Source organism: Xiphophorus maculatus, chromosome 7 (assembly GCF_002775205.1).
Source record: "Xiphophorus maculatus strain JP 163 A chromosome 7, X_maculatus-5.0-male, whole genome shotgun sequence".
NCBI lineage: Eukaryota > Metazoa > Chordata > Actinopteri > Cyprinodontiformes > Poeciliidae > Xiphophorus > Xiphophorus maculatus.
The window spans coordinates 14,267,391-14,293,267 of NC_036449.1; the positions used below are offsets into that span (position 1 = coordinate 14,267,391).

At 36.6% G+C, this 25,877-nt stretch overlaps 1 protein-coding gene across 1 annotated transcript; it reads right to left on the reverse strand.

Annotated features, from left to right (window-relative positions):
- Positions 1-15,508: 15,508 nt before the first annotated feature.
- Positions 15,509-25,680, reverse strand: LOC102219215 (immunoglobulin superfamily member 2-like). Its single transcript, XM_014468863.2, has 9 exons — positions 25,339-25,680; positions 22,868-23,239; positions 22,359-22,778; positions 21,815-22,213; positions 19,964-20,338; positions 19,043-19,414; positions 18,559-18,951; positions 16,835-17,218; positions 15,509-16,742 (listed from the first exon to the last, which is right to left on the reverse strand). Exons 1-9 carry the CDS (start codon positions 25,406-25,408, stop codon positions 16,555-16,557), a joined length of 2,973 nt encoding a protein of 990 aa, XP_014324349.1. The 5' UTR covers positions 25,409-25,680; the 3' UTR covers positions 15,509-16,554.
- Between the last annotated feature and the right edge of the window lie 197 nt (positions 25,681-25,877).

Here is a 25,877-nt window from a genome sequence, read left to right on the forward strand (position 1 = left end):
ACTGCACACTGCATCATGACGTCTAATGGGCCTGCTGTGGCAGAGAGAGATGCACGGGATGAAAGGCTTGTTGCTATTTCTCTCACTGTGAAACCTGTATCAGAGCTTCTTCTGCAGCTTGTTTAGACAGTGTGGTTTTACAGGATCTAATAGTGATACAGCCTTTAAAATGGTTTTTATTATGTCATGATCTTTTTTTCAGCTGAAACACAGCCCTATAAGCCAACATCTGCAGTTAAGTGATCATAAACAAGGAATTAAATTAGCATCCTATATTGCCGGTGAGCTTTCTCCCAGAGTAAAATAGCTGGGAGCAGAGCTAAAGCCAAAGATTTTACTCAATTAAGGGTAACACAACTTCAGTATATGTTTTTATTGAAGTGGAATAAAAAAAGTAGTCAACTGAAAACCATATAGACAAAATATAACATTATGTGCAGATTCTGGTGCTGTTAACAATAAAATATGTCAAAATAAACCATCTCTTAATACTAAGAACACTCAAATCCTCAGTTTTTTTTAAAACCCTTGAAGCAAATCTTTAAAGGAGGTAATGTATGCATGTTAGAATAATAAACAATACTTCCAGAATATGACCATTTAAAACAAGCATATTCATTATTTAGTGAAGTGGGTAAATGTAACTGAGTACGTAAATGCAACCAGTTATTAGCCCTCCGCCTGACTGACAGTTGCAGGTGGGCTTGAAGACTTCCTGGACATTAACCATTTAATGTTGGCAGATCCTTTTCTGATGCTGTTATGTTCATGGTTAGAAAGTACCCTGCAAAACAATGATGAGTTGCTTTGCTGGAAAAATCAAACCAGGAACTTAAATACTGATGGAAGGGTGGAAAATGACAAAGGAACCAGATTAACTAATCAGAGGCAACAAGGAACAGCTGTGACAGGAAGAAAAAAGGGAAACTGAGTAGGAGGGACTAATTAACTGAAAAAATGAACTGAAGACTCAAAGAAACTATTATAAATTCAAATTTATTAGGAACAGAATGCAAGAATAAACAAAGAAACTAAACACAAACGGATGGGTGAATATGGAAACACATTCCTAACAGAGATAAATTAGATGAGTTTGGAAAGACTCATGCAACATAATTAAAACAAGGAAATAATCAAAACACAAATGAAAATTCCAAAACACCCCTGGATCGTGGCACATGTAGACTGATAATCAAAAGCTAAAAGCTTGATGAATAAAACTAATCATTTGGAAGTTATGAAACTGTTATAATCTTTGCAGCTTCTGGGAAACAATAGACTCAAAAATCTGTTTAAATGTATTTTTTTGTGATGTTTTATTTAATAACCAATTGCCACCAATGTGACAGGGAAGAGGACCTGGATTCACAATCAGCTGCTGCTGCTTGGAAGCATGCAGAGTTGCCCCTAGCAGAGACTGTGTGACATTTTAAGGACGCAGGGACATCCTGAGCAGCAGCCATTTACAGGTAGGAGAGATGAAGCAGAGATGGAAGAATGTGTGGCATGACAGAAGAAGTGAATGTCAAATAATAAGATTTTCTTCCTCATTTTAGTATATTTTGAAGTAGTGTTCTGTTTTTGCCTTTATATTTTAGGGTTTTCTCCTCCAAAAAACAAATCAAGAAAAACGTGCATTAAAATCTTGTTCCTTATTATATCCACAGCAAAAAGATAAAACATAAGACTAAAGAGACACCTTTTGTGACCAAAAACATCAGGGCTTTTGTCTCTTCTTTGTTCTGTACTTTGTTGTATATTTGGGCATTTATCAACCACTGCCAACAGAATGTACGATTGAATTCTGTTCTCTTTTTTTATCACCCTTTGGCTGTTTTTAAAAGTGCTCTTTGGATAAATATTGACTTGACTTCAATAAATTTAATTATAATTTGATGTGATAGATAATTAATTGCATGGTTTTATTTTGTTTTTAATATAAATACATATCTGAAATTTGCATCAAGCAAATTATTCAACTAGCCAAAGTCTGTACCATCTTTTCTTAAAGCTAAAGATGGATTCTTTGGGGCACATTTCTCTGAGCTTTGTACACCCAGGGACTAGCATTTTCTGCCTATTCTTTGTCAAACTCATTCAGATTGTACTGAGAAGGGGACTTATGTGGATATGTTTCAATCTAAGCCATAACATTTCACCTCTAACCTTCATTATTGGAAGGTTTTGGGATAGTTGTAATTAAAAAAAAATTACAAGTGGGTGCAATAGATTGAACCTCCTGCCCTAATATTGTCTCACTAGTCAGCTAGTTTACAGTCACTGGATTCTCCAGTTAACTGGAGAATCTGACTACGAACTCCAAGGTTGCCATGGTAACCGACTCCATGGGAATGTTAAAAGTAAATCTGTGAGAAAATAAATTTTCAGAATGTAAATTTATCAGAAGACTGACATTCATGATACCGATCAAGGCAGGTGAAAACAGCACATGTTGAAATGTCAGCGTTTCTGTCTCTTTCATTCTCACTCAGGCAACCTTCCTGCTCTTAGTGAGCAGCTGGTTTGTGGGATGCCGTGGCAGGCAGCGCTGTCACATTGCAAAGGTTTGGCAGGGTGACACTGTAAGGGCCTTCAGGGCAGACCCAGAGTCTGGTCCAAGTCCGAATGTAGGTGTATTTTATTTATTTTTTTAGGTCTATAGCAGAGCAAAGTAGGAGCTATAATGAAGCTAACAATAATCTGCGCAATACTGCATTTTTTCTCTTCTATTCATCACTCTGTTTCTGGTTGATTGCACTCACAACAGATCTAGGCATTGAAGAGACAGCTGTTCTAGCTGCAAGTAAAATTTGCTTTCTCTCATTTGGATCTAAAATTAGGCTATTTAGTGTTTAGTGTTTCTTTGTTCAATAAATTGAATGCAGGCTACACGGGAAGACTATAAACTGTAATTATTTGCCATAACGAACACAATAAATCAATTTTTGCTCTATTTGTCATAATTTCTACTCAAAGGAAAATCCACTCCCATTTCAGCTGGGCAGAAAATTGCTGGTACGGTGAAAATTTGATTGTCTCAAGCCTCCAGTCACACTGCACTCTGAGTTGTAAATGCATGTGGGTTTTTTTTGTTGTTTATTTTTTGCAGCTAATTGAAATTAAAGCTTGCTGGGTTATCACCAAGGGTGCAGACGTTTGACATTTTCACCCATCTTTCAACATCTCAGGAGCTTGGTCCAGCCACAGACTTATGATTGAGAGCATGACTCAACAACAGATGCCTTTGCTCCTTTCCTGCTTCCTCTCTGTTGATCCTGTTCATTTCCTTTTTTCCACTCCACTGTCAGGGACTCTAAGTCTGTCTTGTGTCTCATCTACATCTAAAAGAATTAAAGAATCAGACACCGAGAGTATTATTTACAAGTACTGCAACAAGCAAGCCTTTGCTAAATTACTTAGAACAATTAAACCTTACCATATTTTCTCATGTTACAGTCACAAAATAAGTAAAGTAGTAGTATAATATCTGATGAAATGAGAAGACCTCCTTGCAGTTTGTCACAAGAAATATAGGGGACACCGACAGCATGTGGAGGAAGGTTCTCTGAACAGATGAGACCAAATTTGACATTTGTGTTGGGGATGCAAAACTAATGCTACACACTATCCCAACAGTGAAACATGGTAGTGGCAGAATAATGTTATGGGCATGTTACTCTTCAGCAGAGACAGAGAAGCTGATCAAAGTTGATGGGGAGGCAGGCGGAGCTAGATGCTGGACAATCCTGGAAGAAAATCTGCAAACCACTTGAAACTACGACACTGGTTTTCCTTTCCAGCTACCCTAAGGAGGGTTATAGTTCCCTTTTTTATTGTTGACAGTTGTCATATTACTGATAGCTTGTAGAAAAGTGAAGAAATACTCATAGTTCTAGAACCAATAGTCAGATGGACCAAACTTTTTAAATGGTAAAATGATCTGTACTTGTATAGCACTTTATCAAGTCCAGAGCACCCTAAAGTGCTTTACACTACATTCAGTCATTCACCCATTCACACGCTCATTATGACCAGTTAGTGGATAGCTGGCCACAGCCACTCTGGGGCAGTCTGATCTGGTCCTCTGACCATCACCAGCAAGCAAGACAAGTGAAGTGTCTTGCCCAAGGAGACACCGACAGAAGCGGACAGAGTGGGAATCAAACAGGCAACCCAACGATTGCTGAGCAAACTCCTACCATTGTCACCATCATTGTTACAATTGTTTAGTTAATTTTAGACATTCAAAATAACGCAAATTGTAAAAAATAAATAAATAACGCAAATTGAATGTTTATGTCATTGGAAAACAGTGCTATGCTGGTAGACATTGACCAGCTAGACTTTCAGTACAATAACAAGTAACACAAAAAAATCACGATTGAAAGAAATTGTTAAATTGCTAAAATCACTGAAATTCCTTAATCTACTCTGAGGCCTTCTGACTTTTCAATATTACATTCGTCTACACCAGGAAAGTAATAACTTCACAGAACATCACTTTAAGAAGTGATTTTGCTATAGTGATCACTGCTGGTGTCACTATTAAGGATTTCACATTACTATGTGCACTATTGATAAAGTAAAAGTCGATAATATAAAAGTCAAAAAGATAAAAGCCGATCAAAGTGCAGATACTAAAGTAATAATGCACATTTATGAACAAGACAGTCATTTGGATGCTAGAATTTTTGGGGGGTAGTTGTTAATTTTTCAAATCCAGTTTCTGGATTCTGAGGAGCAATTTAGGCAATTGTTTTAGACTTAGATTTTAGAAATCCCAGCAGAGAATATGCGAAAATAGATGTATCAACTGCTGATCATTAAACCCAAGTTGACTCAACAGAAGGTGCTTAAATGCCAGAAACCAAAGTTTGAGCTGCAAAAACAATGTCTTGTCCGAATCACCTTCAAGCATGTGTGAAGTTTTATGTGAAGTTGTCTTCCAAATTGAATATGTGTACACTTTAATTGTGTCAACTGTTCTAAATCTAATTGTTTTGGATTTGTGTCAAAACAAACTTTGACAGCACTGAGCTGTTATGTTTTTATTTTTTGAGAATCAGTGTTTTCTAACTCAGAAAGCATTATCTTTGTTATTTTCATTGGCTTTATGTCACTATATTATCAGAAGTAGATAAACAAAAGAATAAATTAGCATAGTACTTGCTGTTTATTTGCTCCTGCAAAACTTGCATTAATAAAACACATTGAGATGCATTATTACCATTGTCATGGCTAATCAGATGTTGACCCCAGCACTATCTGCTTAAAGATATTTTGGCCCCGGAGAAAATTTTGTTGATGTCCTTTCGATCTTCTCATTAAATCAACTTAAAGTAAAACAAATCTTATGTAGTGTTTAAGGGACACTACCTCTTATTGCCGTATGAATGCACAAAAATGTAATGTGTTCATTCTGAATGCATGCATCCAAATACACATTTGCGTATTTGTTAGGGGTTGCCCAAGTATACAAATATTATTGTGGTTAAATTGCCAGCTCCTCAGTGGAGCTGTGGAGTATTTGTCAGCTAATTAGCAACATGAGTTAGTGCTTCAGCAGTTGGGACGGCGCCTCACACACAGAGTGAGGCTGATGGGCGCAGCGGAGCGTCGGTGCTGCTGGTGGCTTGGGAGGGAGAAAGAGAGATGCATAATCTAAACCAGTGCTAATGAAGACATCAGCTATCTTATTCAGAGACTCGCTGCCTGTCAAAATGGGCTTTATGGTGTGAATAAATTGCTCAGACAACAGAGAAACTGAGAGACTCAGCCGGAACAGTGAGGAATAAAAAAAAATAAAAATAAAAAAAACTTAAAACATTTGAGACTGTAAATACACAATTATCTCACTCCTATTTGTGGTGATGAAGACTTTATGGCATTGCACAGCTATTCAAATGTCCAGATCGGAACTAAAGAAAGCAGCAAACACAAACACAGATTGGTTCTGTTTGTTTGATGGATCTGTGTGATTTCAGCTTTGAGCTGATTTGTGTCATCTTAGTCTTTCCCTGCATAATTTGGCTGTGATGGCAAATACAGTAATCCACAGTAGATGGAAAAAAAAACGTGGCTTAAAGCAGCAAAGGCAGGCTAGAGTTTGTATTCCTTTTTTATTTTCCAGTCTTCTTTCATTTGACTTTCTTTTTTACTAGGGCAAAATGACAGATGCAGGACCAAAAAAAGAAGTTGGGATAGCAAAGGCTGAGATATTGGTCTACAACATCTATTAAAATAATTAAATGCTGCCATGCAAGAGATGAAGCCATTACAACCTCGAAAAAGTAGGACAGAATTATGAAGTAGAAAAGTACACATGGTTTGACATTTTATTATTTTTTGTCAATGAAAATCTGAAGAGTAAGGTGTAGATTTGTGTTCAGCACGTTTGTGTCAAAACTCTGTAAACTCTCGCTCTGCTACAAGTTTTCTGAAGTGCATCTCAACCAAATTTCTGGCCATTTGTCTTAGCAAGATATTTCTTGCTCAGCCAGACAGCAGTTTTTAAGTTTCGCCACAGATTGTTGAAAGGATTTAGCCTAGGACTTTGTGGACTGAAGGGGTACCAGTACTTTTGGAAAATCAGCACAAAGACAAGCTTTTTTTTTTTTTACATTTTCCTTTCTTTCTGAGTCTTGCCCCGCTGTTATCACATGAAATCAAAACTAAATTATCTGCAGCATTACTCATTTTTTTTAAAAAAACATGATGAAAGTCAGAATACCTTCAGGAACTGGCCAGCCACCCACTTGCACTTGCACTGCAGATGGATTTCTCCTGATAGCCAACATTTGTTGTCCTGCTCCGATACAAGAGAAAGACTGAGTGGTTCGGAAGCCGCTGACATTTTCCTCTGCTCTTGTCCCTTTCGCTAAGAGGCCTCCCGTTTGTGGCAGCTCTGCCAGAATCAAAACAAGATAACATCAAACTGTGCACAAACAGTGTTGGATCGACTTAACTAGTGTTTTGCCATTTCCCCCCACAGGAGAGTTCACATGAGCAGCTTCAGTCAGAAGTCACGGTTCAATTTTTAAAAAGTTCTGCTGCAGCTGAAATCTCACACATCCTTTCAGAGCCCACTGAAGTTCGTCATATATTGTCAAAAGAACAAACTTTCCTGCATTTTGTTCAGATTTCATGGAATACAAGCCCTCTGAAATGTATGACTGTAATTTAAGACAAGCTGAAAAAGAACCAGGGACTCTTCATAATTTTGGAAGTCTCCATAGTGGTGCTGTATTTAGGTATGGGAAGTAACTCCCATCATGAGTCAGCTGGTATTCACACTTTTCACATGTTGCTGTCAATGTCATGCCTTTGCTTCTAGTATGTTATTATTCCTGCATGATGCTATTGTGAATTAAAACTGTTAACGATCAGAACAAGCAACACAGGAAGGCGTCGATTTCATGCTAAGAACTTCAGCAGTTCTATAAAAGAAGCGCAGACAGGTTGTTATCATTTTTATCAACTCTGGAGACTTGCATTAAATCCCCAAATGACTAATCTGTTTCGTGTTTGTCAGCTGGATGGAAATATCTTTCCTGTCTTGTTAAGCTGTGTGGCCTCTGGAGACTAGGCAAGATGGAAGGAGAAATATGCTCAATCAAGACTCAGTTTAGCATCGTTGCTGTTTTTTTCATCCACCCACCGACATAACAAAGACAAAAACAACAAAATGAAAAATCGGAACAAAGGATGGCGGCAAAAAAAAGGATGCAATGACATGAATCTGTGCATGCAGCATGATACTGAGATTTGAACACTTGCTTTCTGTCTGAGAAAACGTGGCAAAAAATGCCAAATTATTGAAAAATGTGAGTGGCAGCATGTGCGTGTAAAAATGTGTTCACGATTGGGTCATCGTAACAGGAGGAGCACAGACAAAGCAGATTCATTCAGTTTCCATGCGTGTAGTTGCGTCTGTGAAGACCAAAAAATTTTACTTTATTGAGAGCTCCCATGGCTATTACTTCATATTGCACCATTTAAGGCTGTTTTTATTTTGGACTCACAAGCTCATTCTTGTCACACAGCAGCAGCAGCAGCAGTCCTGGGGGAAAACAATCAGGCCTCGACAAGGAAAAGCAGATGGCTCTGAACAGTTTATGGAGTAGTCTGTGAATTCATGAACTTGTGTGTTGTTGTGGAGTTCGACAAATGAAGTAATACTCTTGAGCGTTTGCTTGAACAAACCCGTCAGTCATGCTTAGTTCTCTCTCCCAAATGCCATTGTTTGAAATGGCATTTTCTCTTAGAACAGAAAGAGGCTGGATTATAAGGCTTTTGTTATAACTTGTATATATATGATCCCATGTGTCCAAATATATGCAATTGTGGAGAGTGAGCATAAAACAACAAATGCTTCCTATAAAAAGGACATCCAGATTTTCATGAAAAGTTTCTGAGTCTACAGCATGGTAGTGGCCTCGTGCTCATCTTAAAATAGCAGAAGTACATGAAGGTGAATATGATGTGTTTTTACTTCTTAGTTGTACACAAAAAGTAAAAAAGAGAGTATGTTTAAGTTCAAAATACCTGAGTTATGTTGGCATTTTCACACACAAAAAAAATCAAAACTTTGTGGTCTGCCTTTGCATTTAGCCATATTGTGTCTATGGTTTGTACAACCTCCTTTCACTGAAATTAAAGCTACAAGTATTTTGACTTTATGTCTCTATAAGCCTCAAGACACTCAGATTTGTGCCCAGTTTTCCATGTAAATAGCTCTAACCCATTCAGATTTGACAGAGAGCATCTACAAATTGGAATCTCAATGTCTTGCCTCACACTGTGAATTATAGTTGGATCTCGACTACATCTGGGTCATTTTAAAATATAAAAATGCTTTGATCTAAAGCATGGTTGTCCAGTTCCAGTAGTCAATGGCTAGTTAAATCATATATATATATATATATATATATATATATATATATATATATAAATCCTCTGTAGTGTTGACTGCCTATTTAGGGTCATTGTCTCATTTGAAGGAACTTTAACCTGTTTTTACCCATGAGTATTTGTGCTGAGATACTCGGTTTGCTTCCTGATGCCACTTAGGTCTTTCCAAATCTCCTTGTGTGGAGTTTTTGGTTCTTTCTTGTGTTCTGGTCTGTATTTGGTCTAGGATCTTATTAGTTTTAATTCTTTTTTTCTTTGATTAGCAGATTAGATTCATTTTCTCTGGTATAATCTGCTCTGCTTTTTTCTGTTTTTAATAGTCACCTTCCTTCAGATTCTCAGATGTGTTTCTTCCCCAGCTTCACCACATTCAGCTGCACAGGATATTTTCTGTTTCCTCACCTTCCCACCAGATTCTTCATTGTCAGTTTCCTCCATGCCAGTTTTCTAATTGCTTTGCTTTTCCAGCCAGTTATTATTCAGGTCTCTCAGACCAATTCTAATCTAAGCTACAAGTAGTAGTTTAGAAACAACTCCAAGTACAGTCCATTTAGGAATTTGCTGAGGAGTATCAGAGTGAATAGGCTGAAAACAACGGCACAACACACGTTTTTAGATAATTATATGTTGGTGTTTAAATATATATATATTTTTTTTACTTACTTACAAATATTTATTCACTATTCTTTTAGTGCCAGCATGTGATAACAGTGTTTGTTAAAACAGAAGGAACTGAAAACATTTTATGGTTGGAGAATTTTAAATAAGATGCAAAAAGTCGAGCTGGAAAACACTGGCTGCTTTTTTGTGATTACAAGAGCATCAATCCTTTTATTTTGGGAGTACAACAGCGCCATCTAGTGTTCAAAAAAATTATGGAAGTCAAAAAATAGAAACTGCAGCTTCTCATTCATGCTGAGAATGTTAGGGAGTACTTCTAAGCTTTGTCAATACTTTTAGAGTAAAAGTAGCATCAGAGAGTAAGATAAACCTATGACGAAGCAGGGAGTGGATCTGAGTTTAAAAAAGAAAAACGGGGTGAGTTGAGGTAAGAGGAAGCAGCACCTCTGAGAGGCAGACTTTCAGAGTCTAGCAGACATGTTATGTAATTCGCACAGATGGCAGATTGGTGGTTTCTCCTCTCTGAATGTTATATCACTATGTCTTCCTTGCACATGTTATGCTCTATTTCAGAAGACTGTTTAGGGCAAACTTTGGTTGCTCATGTTGGCAGTGGTGGTGTCTGTCTAAGATGTGACTTGGACTGGTACTAAGCTTGACCACATACAGTACACTTTGGTTTTTTAAACTTCTCTTATCGCCTTTGAATCGCATTACAACCACAAACGTTAATATAAGTTTTTAGCATTTGCCTTTGACAGAGGGTGATGTTTCTCCTTCCAGCAGGACAACAAGAACCTCAGAGGAAGTGTTTTAATCTGAGGTTTTGCATAATGCGTCATTGACTAATATATTTGCATTATCAAGACTGATATTTTAGTTAAACATACAGTACAGACCAAAAGTTTGGACACACCTTCTAGTTAAAATGGGTTTTCTTTATTTTCATGACTATTTATAAGGCAAGAAATCCCACTTATTAACCTGACAGGGCACACCTATGAAGTGAAAACCATTTCAGGTGACTACCTCTTGAAGCTCATCAAGAAAATGCAGAGTGTGTGCAAAGCAGTAATCACAGCAAAAGGTTGCTACTTTGAAGAAACTAGAATATAAGGGGTATTTTCAGTTGTTTTACACTTTTTTTTGTTTAGTGCATATTTCCACATGTGTTATTCATAGTTTTGATGCCTTCAGTGTGAATCTACAATGTCAATAGTGAAAATAAAGGAAACTCATTGAATTAAAAGGTGTGTCCAAACTTTTGGTCTGTACTGTATATGCCAATGCAAAGTTATCTTTTTATAATTCAATATCAGTGGTAAATAATTAAGCTATTACAACTTTAAATATGTGGTCGTGGACAAAGCCAATGCTGTCTGCAAATGTATCTACTAGCGGTTCAATCGTGTCTTTGGCAGAAGAAAATTTTTGCTCCTTATGGGTCATAAAAGGTAAAGGGAAAACTTATTTCACTCATTTTAATTCTATGTACATCATATATTTTGCTAGCCTCAGCTTACTAGCATGGCTTCATGGAGGATGGAGATGTTCTTAGATCTGTTACCTTAATGCAGGACAAGTTATCTAATTATTGCTGAGGCATTTCAACTGATACACCACATGATGGCGCTTTGGGCAAAGGTAGTTGATCACTGAAAAGAAAGTAAAATAGTTAATACCATGTTCCTATCAGGTAGTTCATCTAAACCAGACAGACAACTTCCAAAACAACAAAACCTGCCTGACATGTAAATCAGCTTTGCTTCCTCTGTAGTCGGAAGCAACTACATGTGGGATTTTACTTCAAGCCCACATGTATAGGCTGACGTTATTGTTTTCTTTGTTGAAGCTTTATTTGCATTAGTGATGGTAAAACATTGGACGGTTAAACTGTCATTTAAGTTAGACCTTCGCTGTATTGATTTGAGATTTAACATTAGATTTGCTGAACATTATTTTTGGTCTCAACACAGAGAGTTAAGCAATGTATTTTTGCATGTTTTGCATGCCGGTAAGATTTAAAAATTGTATTTCTTCCTACTGCATTCCTGAAATTTACATGGACATTCAGATAAATAAAAAACAAAAATAAGAACATATAGAAAAACACTAAATAAAAAAATTTCCCTTTTTTTTTTTTTTTAAATGTTGATCTATATCTGTGGCCCCCTTTCTGAAGAGCATAAAATAAAAGGGTGTGTCCAGGATTCCTTTTTATCAGGATGACATTGTCAGACTTGAAAGAAAAGTCAGTTTATCAGTCCCAGCTTGAAAAACTATTTTATCACAGCTTTAACTGATGTTCAATCAGCACCATGGGGCAGAGCACCAAGCCGATTATGTGAAATCATATCTGGAAAGAGATCAGCAGAGATAATAACTAACCCAGTTACTTACCGGAAACATTCATGGGTTTAGTAAAGATGGATATTACTGATATAGTACTTTGTAAAATAACGTATTTTTTTTGCCTGTAGTAACATCCAGCTATTGATCATGTGACCCATTGCAGATTTGAAACAACCATTTTGATACACTCAAAAGAACCACCCCATCTTAGCGTAAAAACATTTTGTCAAAAAGCATGAATTGTTTCAAAATTGGAGCATTTCAGTTAAAGAAATGTATTTTTGTCATTTCAATTTGTGCAATTTTATGGTTAATAAAAACATAACTACTGATTCATAGAATTATGTTTTTTTGTTGTTTTTTTTACTCTGGAATAGTCACACATCTTTTGTATCCTTCAAGGGTTTATCTTCAAGTACTGCACTGAATTTAGCTTACCTCAGCCCATCTTTAAATCCACTCTAACCAGCTTTTCTGTACCAGCTGAAGAAAATCATCCTGACAGCATGATGTCACACCCGTGTTTCAATTTCCCCAAAAGTATGGCATGTACTGTTTTAGGATTCCACCATAGATAGTATGTAGACCATAAATATTGATTATTGTCTCTTCTGACTGAGCTGGGATTGTCTCGAATAACCATGAAAACCGAGTTAAAATCTTCAGTCCAATTTATTAAGCCAAATGAGTGATAACTTTGTTTTGGAACAACAGAGAAATAGTTAACTGTACAGTGCTGGTCCATCACCATGCTTCCTTAAGGGACACACAGAAAATGGCCCGAACAACAGTTTCCAGTTCCTTTTTACTCACAGATAAGCTATGACCTAAAGATGGCATTCTCCTGTGAAGTCATTTCCTTTCCCTTATGTGTGTATGTGTGTGCGGGGGCGTGCACACGTGTGTGTATGCATGCATTCAAGCAACTAAAAGAGACAGAGGAAAACACAGAATCATTTATCCATAACATGACCAAAGCAGTTTCCCACTTGAACTGTGGATCTCTGCATCTCCTCCAGAGTTACACTATGTAACAGATCTACTGAAGCAGTGTTTTTTTTTTATCTTGAGATAAAAAAAACTAAGGAAAACCACAGAACAAGCTCTTTGTGTAGTTTCTCACATTTTTATCTTAAAATAGAAAATCAAAATTAGAACTACTAGTATAATTCTCTCTGCTTAATATGCAATAGTTATGTTGTGTCCTGCTCTTAGCAAATGTAAATGCAATAACTAAACTGTTTTACTTCCTCACACAAATGGACTGATAGAGCTGTCGTCAGGACAAATAGGGCAGGGAACTTAATTATTGACTGATTTGCTTGCCCCACCTTATGCAACGCTCCTGGGATGTTTGCAATTATGCACAACAAATGAAAACATTCATATCCCAGATCACATGGATTTGTTTTACAGTTACTAAAAAAGAAATGTGGCTTGCCACAAATAAGTAAAAATCATGGTGTTACTGAAATTTAAATTAAATCTAGATCTTTTTAATTTGTTGCAAAAGTAGTTTTGGACCAATGTCTTCCATCTACAGTGGACATTCCGTTATGAGGAAAATAAAACCTAAAACAATGTGGTTGCATGCTTCTGTACACCCTTAACCTCATACTTTGTTGGAATTGTAACGACGTTTGATTTTAGTCAAACATTTGTGATATCTAGATAGGTGTGTAGCAGAATGCCACATCTTAACTTGGCAATAGTTTCACACGCTTCCATGCAAAAATGAAACGCTTCTATCAAGTGTATCTCCTGCAGATTTGTAATTGGATTTAGTTTCTGTGTTATGCTTGATTTCTTTTTGTTGATTTTGATGCTAGAATTTGATTCTGGTTCTGCAAAAAAGATGATGGTCCTCTTCCTGTTTGCTGTTCTATCTAACCACTCAATGTTGTGCCTATATTGAGTGGTGGTTGAAACTGTTCTCTGCCTTGACTAAAGCAGTAGTTTCAGTTGAACAAAATCAGCCCCAAAGCATTATGATGCAACCATTATGTTATTTTGCACCAAAAATACCTTTTGAAATCAAGTCCAAAAAGGTTATCCTTTATTCCATCAGGTCATAGCACATTTCACCACATGCTTTCAGGAGACCATACAAGTTTGTTTTTGCACAGTTTTGTCATACCAGGTTGATTTTATCCCCAGAAACAGATTCCATTTTTTCACCCTACCTGCTCTTAAATGTATGAGTATCGACAACTGTTGTCACATTTACAATACAGTTCATTTTAGGCTTGTAAACTTCCCTGATGAGCATTTTTTTTATTAGTTTTTGATGATTTTATGATAACTGTCTTCACTGGTCTACTTTAGCATTTTTGGATTCTTTTTCATACCTTTCTCCTGACAACTGGTAACTTTTGTCAGGGAGACCCCTCAAATGTTTCGGAAATGTTTGAGGACCACGGCTTTTTGCTGTGAGACACAACTGAGCAAAATGTTACAAAAAATCTTGCAAAAAGAACACAACTTTGTTTGGAGTGCATTTATTTAACCAATATTTTACCAGGAATAGCCTTGAGATAAAATCTCTTTTTCAAATCAAGTTTATTTGTATAGCAGATTTCAGCAACAAGGCAGTTCAAAGTCCATTACATCATAAAATTATACGTTGACCAATTATGAAACAAGCAATAAATGCTACATTTTGTGAAATGCCATCATCAAAATTATCATATTTATTATTTATTAAAAATATGAATCAAATTTGTTGATCAATGTTCCACTTACTTAAAAACAGCCCTGAACCAGTAAGGTTTTAGCCTTGATTTAAAGGAAATCAGTGCTTTGTATGATTTGCAGTTTTCTGGAAGTTTGCTCCAGTTTTACGGAGCATAAAAATTTAATGTTATTTCTCCATGTTTTGTTCTGGTTATTATGATGGAGAGTAGACTTCAACCAGAAGACCTGAGTGATCTTAAAGGATTGAAAAAGTGGCTAATAACAAACGACACAGCAACCTTCAACTCTCGCTGAGAGCAGGGTGCATTGACACTCAAATCTGTTCTTTTATGTGTATGTACAGTTCTCAACCAGTCCAGTTTGCCCTTTGGTTGACACAGATCTCTTGGCTTGTGTTTTGCTGTAATCTTATGAGTTTTCCAGAACTGTCCAGCTGGAACCTCTCACGATTTGGCTGTTTACAGCAGTTTAGCAATTTGTTATTTACACATCTCTAAAAATCTGAATTCCTTCCTGGCTTTCTAGATCAGAGTGGCCCAGTACATTTGATTTTGATAAAAACATGCTGTGGTGCAAAACAGCCAGACAACATAATTAGTAACTATTAACATAATTTTATTCCTCTTCAGATTCAACAACAACTACAGATCTTTAATGTATTTTGGTGATATTTATTCAGTGATTTATAATCTAGTAAAAGTATTCTAAAGTCTATTCTTGGAGCTACAAGGAGCCACTGGAAGAACTTTAAAACTGGGGTGATCTGCTCTGTCTTCCTGGTTTTAGTGAGAATATGAATAGAAACATTCTTGATCAACTGAAGCTGCCCGAGTGACATTTTAGGCAGACTTGTAATAACACTGTAGCAATATTCAACGCAACAATGTGACATTAGTCCTTTTAAAAATAAAAAAAATCAGATATTAGGATATCATTTGTTTGGATTTTTTTATTTTTTTAAAAATAGTACTGTAACGTAAGCATGCTTATTTAACATGCATGTAGGAGCTTAGAGGCACCTGCAAATGTTGGCTATTTTGACAGAAGCTGCTGTTTGTGTGTGTGTGTGTGTGTGGGGGGGGGGGGTTAAACCAACAAGGATGTGAAAACCATGCTGTCAATTTCAGAAATGCTTATTATATCATATTATTATTTCATATATCATATTTGAAAAAAAATTAAATATTAAATTAAGTCTTTGCCACAAGAAACAGGTTACACAAACACCCACTCAGTTTCTCAGCAACACAGCCAGCTGAATAACTTGCATAAGAAATGTTAACATCATCAGATTTCCTCATCAGAGTTGCAAAATAAGAGAAGTATAACATGCACACATGCAGGTTTTAACCAACACTGCCCTGAAAGCCTGCGTCTTTCTCAAAAAAAGAAAAAAAGAAAAAAATGTCCTGATTGTGAGAATGTCTGTCACAAGCACTGCTTGCAGACTGTCTACCGTCATCATGTGCACAACCGCAGAAAACTTCCGCTTCTTCCTTTTCTTTGCAAAGGTTTCAAATCTTGCCACATTTTATGACATGCTGCTGTTCTGGACACACAAAGCTTCAGATAATTTCCAATGAAAAAATAACAAAAAAATCCATAGTTTTTACACTTTGTAACATAAAATAAGAATGTTTTTAAAGCTGCACAAACCACAAACAAAATCTGCTGCCTACCTCAACTTCCAGCTTCAAACTGAAAAAATGAGTGTGTAGAGAGACTTTAGCTCCAATCTGACAAATGCTTGTTTCATTTCAAAATTAGTAACAAATTTTAATTATTCATAAAAGCTAAGATATTCCCACCAGCATAGAAAGTAAAACTTTTTAACAATAATAACAGATTCAATAAAAAAATAAAAAAATATGTTCAAAGTAAAATAAAATGTACATTTTAAAACCTTTTTCATATACTTCTTAGACTTAATAAGAGATTTATTTTTCTGTACATTGCTCTAGTTTCACTGATTCAGAGCTAAGTGTCCAGGGGGACCTGTTCTGTCCAGAGAGAATGACCTGCGTTCTTTCCTCCTGAAGTCTTTCTCCTGCACAGCTTGCACGTCAGAATTGTTATGATGCATAAACAGATTGAGACAGTTATTACATATATTGTTATCCAAGTACTGGCTCGCCATGTCAGATCAGTCACAGCTCCGACTTGCCCTGGAAGAAAGTGGCAATAAAAAGCAAGTCTCAACATTTGTGATTTTGCAACACCCAAGAAGAAAATTAGCTCAACGGTATAGAGAGCTTACCCTCTGCATCAACAGTCACGTTCAAATTTCCAGACTTTTCCACTGCATGCTTCCTCCACCCATCAGCAGGAGCGTGAATCCACTCCTCTACCTCACAGAAATATATGCCGCTGTTTTCCAAATTAGACTTTAAAACTGTAAGGTCAAATTGGTGAGGGGAGGAGTGATCATATCTTACGACGACATTCTTATTTCTGGCTTGTAAGGTAGAATTTCTGTAAGCTGTAAATATGGTTTTAACTTCGGTGCCTTGCTGCCAAAACCATGTGACCTGGAACTGGGATTCCTTGCTGGATTGTTGGGTGATGTGACAGGGAATGGAGAAATCCTCTGCAATGCTTATGTTCATCTCTACCTCTTTCTTTTCAATGGACAATTTTTTTTCTGTGAGAAAATGCATAAAATGATATTTTGAGCAAATATTAGTTGAATGCATTAATAAAGCAAAACCTAACTTCCTGGAAAAAAGGTTAAGGGGATTAAATGGCTTTGCAACAAAGAACATCATAAGAGAAGAAAAATATACATATAAAAATATTAGGCGTAGATTGAGAAGTAGATTGTGCAATGAAAGAATCCTGAGAGAAAAGTGTTTTACACAACAGTCAGAAAAGAAGTGGCCTTCTCGCAGATACAGAAATAGAGAAGTCAGGTTTTGCAACTCCAGTAATCAAAATTCACACTGACATGATCTACAGATAGCCTTTGTGGGGAAGTACCAAAGGCTATCTGATAGCCCTTGACAGTTCCCATTCATAGGTGTGAATTCACAGGTGTACCTGGGAATGATTTTCAAAAGTACACCTATCTTTTTTTTTTTACTCTAGTCATGTTGCATTTCTAGAGAACAAAAGTAATACTGTATTATTTAGGTACATACATCAATCTACTCCATCTTCAAAATGTAAAGTATGTTGCAAAAACACTCTTGCTACATTAATTTACAGACATTTTGTATCATTAGAATTACAAACTCCCAAACATTTTACTATATTTTGCGTGCCTGACAAAGAAGAGCATAAATGTGAAAAAGGTATACATGGGTTTAAAGTTTATCATGGTCTAGTATTCACCCCTATTTACACCAAAACCCCTCAATTAAATCCAGTTCTGCTATTTGCTTGTTTTCTTCAGTAGTGACATGGGAGATGGTTAGTTGATGGGAAGACAAACTGAGGAGAGCACAAGTTAAACATGGAAGGAATTTTGTTCAGCGGTTGTAAAACACTTTGATTTGGATTTTCACCTTAAACAGAATAAGAACCCTTACTGTATAGACAGAGATACAATGAAATGGCTTGGGTCAGAGATCATGCATGCGTCAGAACAGCCCAGACCTATTTCCTATTTAGAATTTGTGGCCAAATATGTTCACATGTGCTCACCATCTTATTTGATTGAGCTTAAGCTATTTTGCAGAGATGAATGAGAGAATATTTCAGTCAATATCTTTGCAAAGCTGGTAAAAACATGTCTCAGAATACTTGCAGCTGGATATGCAGTTTATGGTAGTTTCATTTCACAATTATGCTCTACTTTCTGTCTGTTTATCACATAAAATATTGATGTTTGTTTTTGTAACATGATGAAATATATCTCTCTCTATAAACATGCAATGTTTTAAATGAAGCCATTGGATATAAATAAAAAGAAGAGAAGAATGTAAAATACATTAGAATCAGAAAGGATTAAAGAAAATTTTAATTAAGAAAATAGAAACTTACCTAGTTCAGTGACATCAACGACTGTGGTTAAATGTTTATCTGAGAGTGAATACCATTCTCCCCAGGGATCTTGTAGGTACTCCACCACCTTGCACATATAAATGCCTTTGTCTGAAATTCTGGCTTGCTGAATAGTTAGTTCAAAAGTAGGTCCGTCAGTGTGCCTCATGCTGATCCGTTTCCTATGACTCTCTTCAATCTGTTGCCCAAACATAGTGATGCCATTACGGTCCGAGGTCAGAATGGTCTTATTTCCAGCATCTTGTTGAAGTTCCCAGGTGACGGCATATAGAGAAAACTCTGATGTTCTTGAGGTAACTTTGCAATCAATTTGTATGTCAGTATTTATTCTTTGGGCAATGGTGTGACTGGGAGATAGGGCAAGTTTGTTTTCTAGAAAGATGAGAGACAAATAAATAGAGGTACAAAGGTGACAACTGAAAACAAAGCTACAAAACATGTCGTGATCAAATTTCTGCATTACCTGGATTTTGTACCTTCACATTCACCAGATTGGATGCAGGAAGCTTTTTGTAAACGTTATGCAGGAAAATTGACACCATACATTGGTATTTTCCTGCTTCCCTGTGGCTGGCACGAAGGACTTTCAGATAGTGCATGACACTGTTACCCTGGTTGTCCACCTGCACTTGGTAACGGTACTGGTCTCCAGACCAGCTGATGGAACCATTTGAGTATAGTACCACTATGGTATTAAGGTTGTTGTCTTCTGTCTCCTGGCTCCAAGTAAGTGTCATCGGCACACGTGGGCTTGATACTTTGCACATTAGTTGTACGTCATTTCCCATAGTCACCAAAGGGTCTCGATTTCTCAGTACCACCTTTACCATTGAATCTAAGACACAAATTGAAATGGCAAGAAATGGATAAAGTAAAATATCTTTAAACTTGAAATTATTATTATTATTTTTACATTTTCATATATGTAATATTATAATCTGACCAAATGTTGGCAATAGGGTAATCACTAGAGGAGTTATGAAATACTAAGTTGAGCAACCAGGGAACTTCCATAATTTCTTTTAACCTAAAGGCAATCTTGCAACAGGCCATCCAGCATCTAAAAGTGTCATGATGAGGTCAGGATACCCCCAGCATTACAGTTACTACAACATTGTTAACTGTGGAGGTTAAGTATGGTGCATCTCCACATTCATATTTTCACCCAAGAAAAGTTCAGTCTTAGGCTCATGTGACCAAAGTGTGCGGTATTCCTGGTACAGTTGGTAGACTATGTGACCACTAAATGTCTCTTTTTGTCCAACAGTTTGTCTGATTTGTCACAGATAGAAAGTATATCTTTATTAATCAGCTGTCTTTAAAAAAATGTGTAGGTTTCATCATTTATCTTGAATAAGCTATGTAAAACAAACACACGTCTTACCAATAGACTTCACAGTGACGTTGACATTTTGCATCTGGCTTTGAGTTCTGCCGCTGGGCTGCGTTTCAGAGACAATGCACTCATAGATTCCCGAATCAGAGTCTGCAACGTCAGCCAGCTCGAAGACAAATCTGTTTGTCGTCGGACGCGTCACTGTCACCTCCCGACTTGTAAAAGCCTCAGCTTTCTCTGTGACACCGTTCTCATTTAGACTGATGATGGTGGCAAACAAAGATGACGTGGGAGGTGTGGCCTTGCGTTTCCAGCTGACAGAGAGCTGACCTTTGACCCCATCAGCTTCACAGATGAGCTTTAATTTCTCTCCTGGGGAAACAGGTTGCTTCATGTTTTCCATTTTGACTGAGAGTCCACTTTCTGTAAGCAGATAAGGCAGCAGATGTGACTGGGTTTGACAAAATGATGACAGAAAGCAAAATGTTATCAACATTGTCATCAGCAACCTCTTATCACTGAAATATAATGTATACTCCTTTGCAAAAAAATGTATTAGCCTTGAATACTTTCACTTTTTGTTATCTTAGAACCACAAATTTGGAGTAATTCTAATAAGTTAAACAATATCAATCAATTCTACTTTGATAGACACAAGTAGAATAAATTGGAGCATTGAAGAGAAGTAACATGTTTTCTAAAGTTTATTTTTTTAAATATGGAAAACGTGGTTTACCTTGGTATTATCCTCCTGAGTCCCAACTTTGTAGGATCAAATATGCATATCAGAGTGTAATATTTGCCTGTTTTTCTTTGCAAAATCAATCAAGCTGAGTAAAGTTGGATTGTAAATCTCTGTGAATGGCAGTTTTTAAGTCTCACCACAAGTTTTTATAATATAATGAAATCTCTCTCTCTCTCTCTATAAACATGCAATGCATTTTAAAATTCACCTGATTCAAATTCTGTAAAAAATAATCTCCTATTAAGCACTTTTTGTTATCCAAGTATTAGTCAGTATATCCAAATAAATTCGCCCAGTGCAATGTTGATGTTAAGTCAAGCAGAAAGGGCTGAGCTTTTAACAAGTTGATGTTAAAAGTATGTTTTTACCTGCAGACATATCTTTTGCTATGCTACGTTATTCCAATTTAGGCAGTAAAATGTTTGTTTTTTAATTTTAAAATATGAATTAAATTATTTGTTTATTTTCACATTTCAATTTATTTCTAATATATAATGCATAAAAATGAAAAATCTGCAGAATGTGCAATTTTTTTTATCTGATTAACTGATCAATTGTCAGAATAATTGATAGAATAACTAATCATTAGTTGCAGCACTACTTGCCACATATTTTTAATTAGATTGTGGTCTGAGTTTTGACAGAGTCATTGGGCCTTGCTGCATGTTTATGGTCATAGGAAAATGAACCTTTGCTTCAGTCTCAAGTCTTTCCCCATCTTTTACAATAGGAATGGTGTGTTAGGATCTACACTATATACAGCATGCTACACAAAGGCCAGACAGTTCAACGTTTATTTTATTTATTTATTTATTTTTTTAGCAAAGCACCTTTTGTCACATGTTTGCTGTGCATTTCTGTTTTATATATATGAATATATTTAAATTATATTCATGTTAAATAGGTTGAAGACAGATGCAGGTCACCCTTTCAGATTTTAATTTGTGAAAATGTTTCACACCATACATCACATTCCAGCCACATCACAGTTGACTATTAAGTGGTGTTATCAGTTAAAATGAATCACATTAGAGTAACTTCTTGTGCAAAAACGTAGTGTGTGAAGGGGTATGAATCATTTTACAAGGCACTGTCTCGGAATTAAGGATAATTTATGCAAAGATTTATTTTAGTATGAGTTCATCTCAACCAACCTGGAGTAAAGATGTTGATGTCCACTGGTTGGGAGTCTTGAGCTGCTCCTTGATTAAAGTTTCCATCTTCTCCTCTCTCTTCTGGCCATGCCCTGCAGCTGTAACTCCCTTTATCTGTAGTTTTCACTGGCTTTACCCTGAGTTGATAGTTATTATTCCCAGTCCGCGTGGCTTTTAGCTCCCCATTTCTCTCTCTGTCGATATACTCTTGCCTCACAGTTAGAATGCCTGTAGGGCCAATTTTGGCCAACTCAATTCCTTCCCAGAGCCATGCTACGGAGAAGAACCGTTTTGCGAGGTTCTGTGCATTTATGCCACAAGACAGCAACAGCTCCTGCCCCTCATGGAGTTCATTATTTGCCGAAAGACTCACTTTCACAACCGACATGCTTGTCACCACTACACAGAATAAACAAATATAAGACACCATTAACTTCTTATTGAGTAGCCATAAAAATATGCTAACAAGTGCTGATTCATTTCAAGACATGCCACTTAGTTCAGGGCACTAATGAAAATAGATTAAATGGTTACTTCATCTTACCTTTAGCTTTGACTGTGAGGGAAATTTCCTCTGCATCCTTCTGAGAAATCTTGTACCAGGAACGATCAGGATCTTGGATCCACTCCTGAGCTTGGCAGTAGATCTGACCCTGGTCTGACGGCTCAAGCTCAGCAATATTAAGCCTGTACGTGGCCTCATCTAATTTGTCTAATCTAATGGCTTTATCTCTATAGCGCTGCTCAAAACCTTCACCTGGAACCAGTGTGAAATCTTTGTCCAAAGAAATTATCGGTTTAGCGTCTTGTTCCCCTTCTTTACGGATGTACCAAGAGAAAGCCAGATGGACGTGCTGGATGGTGTTGGTGGAGGCTTGGCATGTCAAAGAGAGAGCTTCCCCTTCATTATAGCTGGGTGAGGTGTGGGTGTCACTGGATGTAACACTTAGGGAATTGTCAATCACTGTGGCAATGCAAGAAAGATAAACATTGTATCAATTACATGTTATAACCAGACCTTCAGGTGTGGCAGCTAAAAGAATAACTAGTTACCTTTAACAACTGTCGTTGCAGAGTAGACTCCATTGTAATTATATTCTGGATTGACTACGGAGCATTCGTATACCCCTTCATCCTCCTTCTTTAGGTATTTTATTTCAAATATGATTGAGTTTGAATCAACATGTTTGATAGACATCTCACTGTTTTGTATACGAGGAATAAAACGAGCATAGCTAAAGCCTTCGTCTTCGGAGCTCATGATATTAATTTCGTGAAAGGGCTTTGAAGGATCTTTCATGCGGATCTGAAAATGTTTTTTAGAATTGACGTTGGAAAATCCACTTGTGTTGCAGGAGATGGAGAGCAGAGAGCCAACCACACGATACAGGGGCCCAGCTTGTATCTCAGTGTTCACTCTGGCCTCTAAGGAATAAAGCAAAGACAAAACAGAGATAATGAAATTAGTAATGGGTAATGATTGAGAGTTTTTGAAACAATATGAAACACTGAAGCTCTAGTGTTTACATTGGCTTGTAAAATGTGTTTGCTTGATGATATAATGAATGGACAGATGTTCAAAACATGTACAGAAGACTTATGGGCTTGGGAAGGCATGACCCTAATGTTATTTGCAATTGTACTCCCTCTAACTACTTCTATTGGAATTTTAAATAATGTTGAACAGGAAGTAACATGATCCATGGTTTTTCTTTAATAATATATTTTTAAGTGCTATTTTTATTCACCCCATTTGCCCTGACATCAAATAATTATTTGTAAATACAGTCTAACTTTGTACAATTTAATCTCAGTATAAATCCATGAGGTTTGAGAAAGCCTCGTAGGTTTGTTCAAGCAAACAGCATCATGAGGATCAGGGAACAGGGCAGATTGGTCAAGGGGAAAGTTGTAAAGATGACTGAATGGTGGTTAGGTTATATAAAACAATATCCTTTAAAACTGGAAAGCATAAGACACAAGACATGGCCAAAACATGGCCATCCATCAAAACTAACGGTAAGAATTAACCACAGAAGCAGCCAAAAGGCCTATCTTAACTCTGGAGGAAATGCTGAAATCCATAATTCAGTTTGACGAATCTGTCTACAGAAACTATTAATCATGCTCTCCACATATCTGACTTTAATGGAAGATAGCAAAAAAAGAAAAAAAAAACATTGTTGAGAGAAAACTGAAAAATAGTTAAACATGGCGGTAGAAACATCGTACTGTGTGACAGCTTTCCCACAGCAGAGACAAGGAAGCCGGTCAAAGTTGATGGGAAGAAGGATGGAGATGTTGGAGGCTCCAACGTGCTTGAGGCTGGAGGTGAATGTCCTTATATGTATGTACACAGACTTCCCAGCAGGCATCATAAATAAGGCACGATCATGTCTGTATTTCAACAGAGGTCTTAAGCAAGCTTGACTCATACAGACCTTTTTTCAGTTATTGAGGTGGTGAGTATGCACGGCATCACCAGACAGGAAGTGCTTGGCTGCTGAAAGCATAAATCTACCAAAAAACAAAGTAACTAACTTCCCTCAGCAGAGGATATCAGCCACAGCACGTAGTGGAGCACAGTGTCCCGCATATTGAGGGAAGCATCAAACCCATGACCTAGAGGCAGAAGGCTAAGCAGCATCAAATGTAGAACAAAGGGACTTGAGTGAAATTTCCTTCAAAAAGCTGCAAAGCTTATGAAATCTGCTTCAATGAATTATCCATTTTTGGTATTTTTTCTTTTTGTCTGTCTTGTGACCCCAGCTCCCAACATGTCATGTTATTTCTTGATACCTAATATTTTATATTGGTTTTATTGACTTTATTTATAGGTGTATTTTTTGCTACCATCTTGCTTTAAGAGTACATCACTTGACTTCTGTCGACTATGTAAGAACTGAACATGAAAATTACAAGAAATTTTAGTCTTCACATTAACAGAGAATGTAATGTTACAGTACAGTAACACTACTACTATCATGACTACTACTAATCATAACTATAATAATCATTATTATGATTCCTATGGAAACAGAAAACATTAATTATACATTTTTATTATTACTACTACTAATAATAATAATAATAATGATAATGTATTGCTGTTCAAAGTTTTTAAATATAAAATTGCAATTACAAAGACAGGGGCTTAGTAAGATTCAATTTAAACAGCGGTGTTTTGTATTAAGAATATTATCAGAGGTAATTCATTAGCTTCAATTTACCTAATATGAATTATTAAGAATAACGACCCAAAACGAGACTAAATATTAAGGGAACTCGCTGCCAGACGTCAAAAATGATTTCAAGGTAATCATAGAAACACGCAAAGTTTATTAGAAACTTAAAACTGAGTTGTAACTTTTACCTTTTCTGTGACTTATCTAAAATAAAACTAGTCAATTAAAGTTGAATTTATTAATAATAAATAGCCCCAATAAGTCTCACATTACACGTTGACTTTAACGTGGCTTTGCGAAAGACAATATAAGTTTCACAACAATAGTTGTCCTACTTACCGGAAAGTAGAAATAAACCCAGTAAAATCAATAAAAAGGGTCTCCACAGGGAGAACACCGAGGACTTCATTGTGAACGCATGCAAGACGTTGTTCGCAGCACACCAGTGTCCCTTGTCAAGCTAATTTGACTGCTTTAGTCTTCTCGTCGATGTTGAGCAAGAGGTACATTTCCCGGTACGAGAAAAGGTGCATGCGCAGCGAGTAGGTAATAGAGTTAAAAGGGGTAAAGACCGACTTGCTGTTCCAGTTCTAAGCACTTCCTTTGGTTAACATCGGTAGACGGAACAGAAGACAAGCCGCAAATGCTAAAGTTACAGACAAGAGGCATTTATTTTATGCATAGCTGTGAAAAGTTACTGTACAGTGGACAGTACTGCTGTGGGCAACACCCACAGAACAGATCATACCTGTTCATGTATTAGTATAGCCATGATAATAACAATAATAGCATATTTTAATGTTTTTTTTAAACTCCACAAAACGATGCGGGATTGATATACGTTGCTAAGTAACAAGTAACATAAAAAAAATTACATA